This window comes from Lissotriton vulgaris, chromosome 10, assembly GCF_964263255.1.
Source record: "Lissotriton vulgaris chromosome 10, aLisVul1.2, whole genome shotgun sequence".
NCBI lineage: Eukaryota > Metazoa > Chordata > Amphibia > Caudata > Salamandridae > Lissotriton > Lissotriton vulgaris.
In genome coordinates, this window is record NC_141698.1 from 161,979,397 (window position 1) to 161,987,730 (window position 8,334).

The 8,334-nt window shown below is 41.6% G+C and overlaps 1 protein-coding gene across 11 annotated transcripts in view; it reads left to right on the forward strand.

The window, feature by feature from the left end:
• Positions 1 to 2,671, forward strand: part of CCP110 (centriolar coiled-coil protein 110) — a 429,539-nt gene extending 426,868 nt beyond the window's left edge. For all 11 annotated transcript variants that reach the window (XM_086940777.1, XM_086940775.1, XM_086940778.1 and 8 more), the window contains one exon: positions 253 to 2,671. In XM_086940777.1, the coding sequence (XP_086796903.1) occupies positions 253 to 305 (53 nt within the window). In that variant the 3' untranslated portion in view covers positions 306 to 2,671. The remainder of the gene's footprint in view (positions 1 to 252) is intronic.
• The last annotated feature ends 5,663 nt before the right edge of the window (positions 2,672 to 8,334 follow it).

The following is an 8,334-nucleotide window of genomic DNA, read 5'->3' on the forward strand; positions in this document are numbered from 1 at the left end:
CTAACAAGGCAAAATAAGGTGAAATGAAAAATAGTATGCCCAGCAAACAAAATTTTTCATAGTCCTAAACGGAAATACATTACGGACTATGTACATTTTCATATTTTTTACATTAACTACGGGTAAACATAATATATCAATCTGTAGATTTGCTTGCACACGTATGTTCCCTAGCACTATGTGAAATTGGTATTAAACGAGCTGAACTGTGATTGAGAACAAGCTGACTTATTCTTCTTCTTTATCTTTTAGGAGTATTTGCAGGAAGAACCCAAAAAAAGAAGCCAAATGTTGTGACAATTTAAGAAGGCAGAACTCACTTGGATGAAAAAGATAGACATTTTATCATTTTTAAAAAAAGAACAAAAAACATCTGCCTCCAGTAAAGGGTGTTTCCTGGTTGTGTTGACAATACATATGATGTAGTAATGCCCAAACATGTTGCAGAAGAAAAATATGTAGAGTTCTTCGGTCTGGTTGGAGTATATGTTAGGTTGATGACATCAAGGGCCAAGTATAATTGTCCTAATGCAAAATATCATAATTTTTGTGCCAGTCCTGGTGTCAGATTTTTACATTGTTGTTACATAAAAAGTTGGTGAGGAACTAAGGTATGGTAGTACTATGAGAAACAGGCATTTCCATTTAAGAATATAGTTCTAGGTTTGTGTTTAGGGTATTATTGTAAACATGGAATGTAATGCCCGTGGATTATGAAGTATGGTGCTTACTAACCCACACAATATACAGTTGGCATGGTTCAGCTGGTATTCAAGTGCAATTCTTTTTGTATAATGCAGCCTCAAAAAGTAGTTTCTTTATGAAAATCTGTGTTGGCCTGCATTCTAAAACAGACAAGTTGTTAGGTTCATAAGGAATTGAAAAATTTGATATTTTCCATCTGTGAGAAAACAGTAATGGGTATACCTTTCAATAGGAAAAAAGCGTCTTGCGTTCTGTCTAAGTATCTGTGACACGTGATGTCATGAATAAACGTGTTTTACTGTATATAACATGTTTTCCAATCTGATCTTCCTTTTGTCACATAGTCTGGAGCCGAAACGAGAAGTCAACTAGATTTTTATTTCTAAATTGGTTTAAAAGGTTTTTTTTTAATAAAGGAAACATGTTTGCTAAAATGCAGGAGGGCATCTGACTGACTGCCTAAATGAACGGGGTCTGTTTCTGTTTTAGTGTTTTATTTCTGAAGCTTGTATTTTCATGCCCATGTACTTAATTGGTGGCTGAGATACTCTCCTCATCCTTTAAGCAGAAAAAAACCATAATTTGGATTATTTTCTTAGATTTAGCTCCTAAAGTACTGCTGGCCCCTGAATATCTTTCTTGGGTTGATTAAGTTATAGAGTTTTGAAAAATATCCAGAATGCAACAAATATGATTACAAAAACAATCCCTCTCACACAAGCTCTGAGCTGCTTTTTTTACAGATTTGTTTAAGGGAAGTTAAATGCAATTAGTGTTTTGCAGCACACTGGAGATTACTTTTTGTGCCTCTTTTTGGACACTAAGATTGCGGTAACTCCTGCATTCTTTAAAAAAAATGCAAAAAGCCTTCTGAAATAAAACAGTACAATATTGTAAAATGCCTCCACCTGCTTGTCCATGGGTCAATATTTCTGTTCCGATTGATCATCTCATTTGTAGATAGGCGAACCAACTACTTACTCTTGAGGCTTCACTTTAGGGATCTACAGGTCAGACTCCCCTATTTAGTAATTTCTTCCCTTAGTTGATAAAGAATCTTGATTCTTGGTAATGGAGCCCCAGAGTAAGCTGTCCTTCTATAGTGGCATGATAGGCTTACATGGCGTGCCTCAGGCATTTATACTTACTATAAAATACTACACTTTACCTCACTTAAATTGACAGTTCATACTGGTTTACCATATGGCCGAGCTCAGCATTAGGGATGTGAGGAGGGCTACACAATAAGACTATTTCCAACTATGCTGTCTCGTCAATTTTAGAGGTCTTCAAGAAGAAACATTTATTTGAACTGTCACTAGTTATCGAGCATGTGGACCAAATTCATTAAAATTACAGGCACTTTGTGACTGCCTGTTTTTCCTTAAGAGGTACAGTTGTTACTTTTATTTCTGTGACACCACTCTAGATAGTTCTTTTTTAAGTACTTATGAATTAATAAAGACAACACGTATGCACAGATTGTAAGACATTTTGGGTTAAATCCCCAAAATATACATACATGGGAGTGAACACAGCATACATTTAGATCTTGCTATTTAACAATACGGCTTGATTGTATATTTATGGTAATGGATTACGAGTACTTTTAATGCACTGAACATACCTAAGTAGCTTGGAAGTAAATGTTTGAAAATGAAAACTTAATACTCCATTTTGTTTTTCCTAATGTTCTTTCTAATAAGAATGATCTTGTATTATACTTAAGGTTCTATACCAATTACGCTGTTACTATGCCTTCCTCTTAAGTGCCAGAAAGCAAATCATTGTTTTTATATTTATTTGTAAATGTTTTTAATTTTTTTTCAGTTGTGCCATTTTTTAAGTTAAAAGCAGCAAATTTATCATAAAAGATATTTATTTTTTTTACTATTTCATTATTTGATTCTCAACTGTTTTGCATATTTTCTTATGCTTGCTGTAAAATAAAGTGCAGTTATATATATATATTTGTAGAGTGTGTACTTTCTTCTCTTAAATTATTCTGGTGTTTATTCAGTCTGATTAGATTATCAATGAAAAATGTCAGCCCAACAAAAATAAGAAATAACCAAAATGTGTATTTTTGGCTTTAGAGACAATAATTGCTTAAATTAGCATAAATCTGTATTGTGCGTTGCAATGCCTCAGCTGACCTTGTATGAGTGTTTCTGAATCAAGACAGCAAAGTGGTTGAATGCAGCTGACAAATAAATGAGCCACATTAACAGTGTTTCATCCGTTCAGCATTAAGCTTCTTTGGCTGGTCTGCAGACTTGCCATTGGAGTGAAAGAGTGCAGGAATATGACTGCATGTACATAATTTAGATTTCTAGAATTATTACAATTCACAATGGGGAAAGCCATGCAACCTTGCAACATCTTCCATATCATCATTTCTCCATGTAAATCATGTATCTTACTAATTTAAATGTTAATATTTGCATTGGAGCTGGGACTGTGTGTGTGTGTGTGTGTGTGTGTGTGTATGTATAAACCTGATCTTTACCATGATACTATGTGACAATAAGCACCCAAAAGCAAGTCCTTGAATTTAGATATTAGCCAGTGTAAATTTAAATTAATGTATTAATTATTGTAAACTAACAACGGGAGAGCAAGGGTGTGGCTATTCACTCTCAAACCCCTACTAAACTATTATTAAACAACAGAAGAGTGAAAGAGAAACAAACAACCTCAAACAAATGTGTGAGGTGGAAGGGAAAAAAGGTAAGGAAACTCAACATGTATAGAAAGTTGTTTAAGAACCCTCACTCACCAACCTAGTGGTGACATGCTTCATCACTGTGCTCCCACTATTAATAGTCCGATCTGCACTGGTTAAAAACAGATATAAGTGGACTCATAGGGTTAGTCTCATTTATTAGAGACCCCTAGTTCGTGACTACCTAGTCTATCACCAGCGCGGCCCGGTTTCAACCGGGCCGCGGTGGTGATACACTAGGTAGTCTGCGGGGAGTCGTCAGCATACATAAATGCGACGTGAAGAAAACCCCTCACCGCGTTAGCCCATGAGGATAGAAAATTACCTTCCTCCTGTACCTGACTCTAGCAAATTGCTGTTTTGGTTTAGAAGGGCTCTGAGCCGTAAGTATAATAAGATTTTTTTAAAAAGTCTTCTTTTTCACACTATATCCTCACGGCAGGGTGCACCTTAGGGCGTGTATACCACCGGAGGATCACATTATATGGTCCTGAAGAAAGCTGAGCGACTCGGGCTCCTAAAAGCAGAAACATGTCGACCAAACTGTATTCACTGTGGACTAGGGGTCTCTAATAAATTAGACTAACCCTATGTCAAGTCAAGTCATATAATTTGTATAGCGCACTGCATACCCAGAGGGTTTCAAGGCGCTTAGGAGGGGAGGAGGATTACTTGTCAAATATCCACGTTTTGAGTTGCTTTCTGAATGCTAGGTGGTTCTGGGTAAGGCGAATGTAAGCGGGGAGTGAGTTCCATGTTTTAGCAGCCAGGTATGAAAAGGATCTGCCTCCCATGGTGGTCTTGTTGATGCGAGGTACAGTGGCGAAGGCTTGGCTGGAAGAACGTAGTTGGCGGGAGGGGGTGTAGAAGGACAGTCGTGAGTTGAGGCATTCTGGACCGATGTCGTAGAGTGATTTGTGTGCGTGGGTAAGCAGTCGGAAAGTGATCCTCTTATTGACGGGTAGCCAGTGGAGGTCTTTAAGGTGACCAGAGATGTGTTCGTTGCGTGGGATGTCTAATATGAGTCTGGCTGAGGCGTTTTGGATTCGTTGGAGTTTCTTCTGGAGTTTTGCGGTAGTACCTGCGTAGAGGGGGTTTCCGTAGTCCAGTCGGCTTGTGACCAGAGCGTGGGTGACTGTTTTCCTTGTGTCGGAGGGGATCCAGCGAAATGTTTTTCTGAGCATGCGAAGAATGTTGAAGCAGGAAGAGGATACGGCGCTGACTTGTCTGTTCATTGAGAGTGAAGAATCCAGGATGACGCCTAGGTTCCGTGCGTGGTCTGTCGGGATGGGTGCTTTTCCGAGGGCTTCCGGCCACCAGGAGTCGTCCCATGCAGAGGGGGAAGTACCTAAGATGAGGACTTCTGTTTTGTCTGAGTTCAGTTTCAGACGGCTTTGTTTCATCCATTCGGCAACTTCTTTCATTCCTTCGTGTAGGTTAGTTTTGGCGGTGCTGGGGTCATTGGTGAGAGAAAGGATCAGTTGAGTGTCATCCGCGTAAGAGATGATGTTGAGGTTGTGTTGGCGTGCGATGGCCGCGAGGGGGCTCATGTATACGTTGAAGAGGGTGGGGCTGAGTGAGGATCCTTGTGGTACGCCGCAGATGACTTCAGAGGCCTCAGACTTGAATGGTGGAAGGCGGACTCTCTGGTTTCTTCCGGTGAGGAACGAGGTGATCCATTCAAGTGCTTTTCCTTGGATTCCGATGTTATTGAGGCGTTGTAAAAGGGTTTTGTGGCAGACTGTGTCGAATGCTGCAGAGAGGTCAAGGAGGATGAGGGCGACTGTGTCTCCATTGTCCAGTAGAGTTCGAATGTCGTCTGTTGCTGCGATGAGGGCGGTCTCAGTGCTGTGTTTTGCTCGGAAGCCAGATTGTGAGGGGTCGAGGGATTTGTTGGCTTCGAGGAAGGCGGCGAGCTGGTTGTTGACAGCTTTCTCGATGACTTTGGCCGGGAATGGAAGAAGCGAGATGGGGCGGTAATTTTTGAGTTCGGTGGGGTCCGCTGTGGGTTTTTTCAGAAGGGCAGTGAGTTCAGCGTGTTTCCAGTCTTCCGGGAAGGTGGCGGAGTTGAATGAGCAGTTGATGACGTCTCGGAGGTGCGGTGCTATGACGGAGTCTGCTTTGTTGAAGATGTGGTGAGGACATGGGTCTGTGGGGGATCCTGAGTGGATGGAATTCATCCACTCAGGATCCCCCACAGACCCATGAGTCCACTTATATCTGTTTTTAACCAGTGCAGATCGGACTATTAATAAAATAGTTGACAGTCACGATTTTGCACTTTTTAATAATTTTTCACCTTATTACATAGCACAATCTGGCTTCCGCACACCCTCAACACACACAAGAACCAGCTCCGCTGTAAACAGGCGTCGCAGCACACTGGAAAGACATTAGGTCTTTCCAGTGGGAACCCAGTGATGAAGCATGTCACCACTAGGTTGGTGAGTGAGGGTTCTTAAACAACTTTCTATACATGTTGAGTTTCCTTACCTTTTTTTCCCTTCCACCTCACACATTTGTTTGAGGTTGTTTGTATTAATTATTGACCTGTTGAGAAGTAGAGTACTTAGTGACAAAACTCAAGATAGGTTCCCCCAGATAGTCTTAAAACTATTTCCTTACTAATTGTTAAGTGACTCCCATGACATATTGATTATTATGTTTTATATAGTTTGTGGTGACTTTACATTATGTTAGAATTATCCCTCTTTTAACAGAAAGTCTTGTATCATGGGGCTAGATATTTCTTTTTCGGCCAACAAGATTGTCAAGAAGTCTATTTGATCTCCTGTACTGAGATAAAGAAAACTCTTCAAAATTTAAGCCCCTCAGTTTTTGACACATCTGCAAGTTAGTAACAGTTGCTGGTGTATTTTTCCTTTCTTCTTTATATTTCCAAGAAAGTTGATAATCCAACAGATTCTGTTTTTTCAAGGGCTTTTAAGGGAAGTGCTTTCACTAAAATCTGCTAAACAGAACTGCAAACTTGTGGGATACCTGGTCACAATTAATTCTACGTTTCCCGGCTAAGGTCTAGCAAGTTCCTAATTACAATCAGGTAAATTCTTTTGAACCTGTGAAAAGTATTTTACAAACGTATACAATTGTTAGACCCTACGGTCATCTTTCTGAACGTCATCACTCAGAATCTTTCAACATCAGCAGGACTTTTCAGGATTTCTATGACATAACATATTTCCAAATTCAATTATTTTATGCTTTTAAAGGGTGAGTGTAATTCTGTGAAGTGCAATTACACAAACGTATCCATTATTGGGGTATCTTTCATAGATTCACATGCCTGAATCATTCCCTGTCGCCGAGGCGGGAGTCCCACGGTAATAACATATACAATAGCAGTGCCTTAGAAAATTATTTGTAGTAGGCTGAAAGACTATAGGCCCAACAAGGCCCACAACTTAGCAGCCTATCTACCTCATTATATAAAAAGAACTGAAAAAGAAGTTCCAACCAATCAGCTGTCAGCACCCTCTAGAACCTTCCCAGCAGAGGCAGTTCTCCTCAAATTTTCACCGCACGACGTGTGGAAGGGAGTCTCCCTGAGTGCCTACTCAGTTTTCTACTTTTCTCTTCAGAATGTCTGAGAAGAAAGCTCTTTTCAAGGCCTGCAGGACCTGTGATAAGAAGAGGGCCCATGTAGATGATCAGCACAAGGACTGCATCTACTGCCTGCATCCCTCTCACATTGTGAAGGATTGCAGAATTTGCCGCACCTTCCCTGCCAAAACTATCAGGGACAGGGAGGCGGCAAGGGTTCTACTTTGGCTTAAATCATCTTCCACAGATGATGACAAAGCTTCAACATCCAGCAAAAGAGCCAGATCCAGGGATAGCTCTTCTCCTGAGAGGAAAAAAGAACACAAATCCTCTCATGGAGTGTCCGAACCCTCAAGGAGGTCATCCTCTCCTCCTATTGAATCTCCAGTTTCTCCGCCAGGATCTTCATCTAAAACTGTGAGTAAAACCCAAGCTAAGTCTCTCTGGTGTCTTCTCACACAGTCTCTGTGACTTCTGCCATCTCAAGCTCTTCTGTGACGGTATTTACATCTGCCATTACCTCACCTATTGTATCAGCTAGGATTTTCTCTAAAAAATCTTTAGTGCCTAAAGACGCAAAATAATCGTCGACGACCACTGCATCGATGACTATTTCTTCGTCGACGAACTCATCGACGACAAAAGCCCCGTCGACTTCAAAATCATCGTCGACGAAGAGCCTGTCGACGATGAAAATCTCGTTGACGGGCTCTTCGTCGACGAGATTTCTAAGAAGAATCCATCGACGACGCCCCCGTCGATGACGCCCCCATCGACGACAGCCCTGTCGACGACGGGCTTGTCGACGAAGACCCCATCGACGACGGCCTCATCGACGAAGACGCCATCGACGACGGCCTCGTCGACTAAGACACTATCAACGACGGCCTCGTCGACGAAGACCCAATCGACGGCGGCCTCGTCGACGAAGACCCCATCGATGACGGCCCCGTCAACGATGGCCCAGTCGACGAAAAGTCCATCGACAGTACCACCGTCGACGACGAATCCATAGACGATGAGCTCGTCGACGTCACTTCCACCACTTCCACCAATGAGCCAGCCGCATTCAACGCAGCTTGTTAAGACGCCTAAATCCACAATGAGTCTAGTTATACCCAAGACTCCGCCATCAAGACCCTGGCCTGTTCCATCTCAGGTGTCTCATGTTTCACCTGTGGCCTATACTCATTTTCAGATCAAGACCTATCATAGGCAAGACTACTCCAATATTTCTCCACTGCTACCATCGCAGATTTTAGAAACATATGTGGAGGAGGAGGAGTCTGAGGAGGATGACGGAGATAATGAGGGTCCCTTTGAGATTGCACGTAATCCATCCG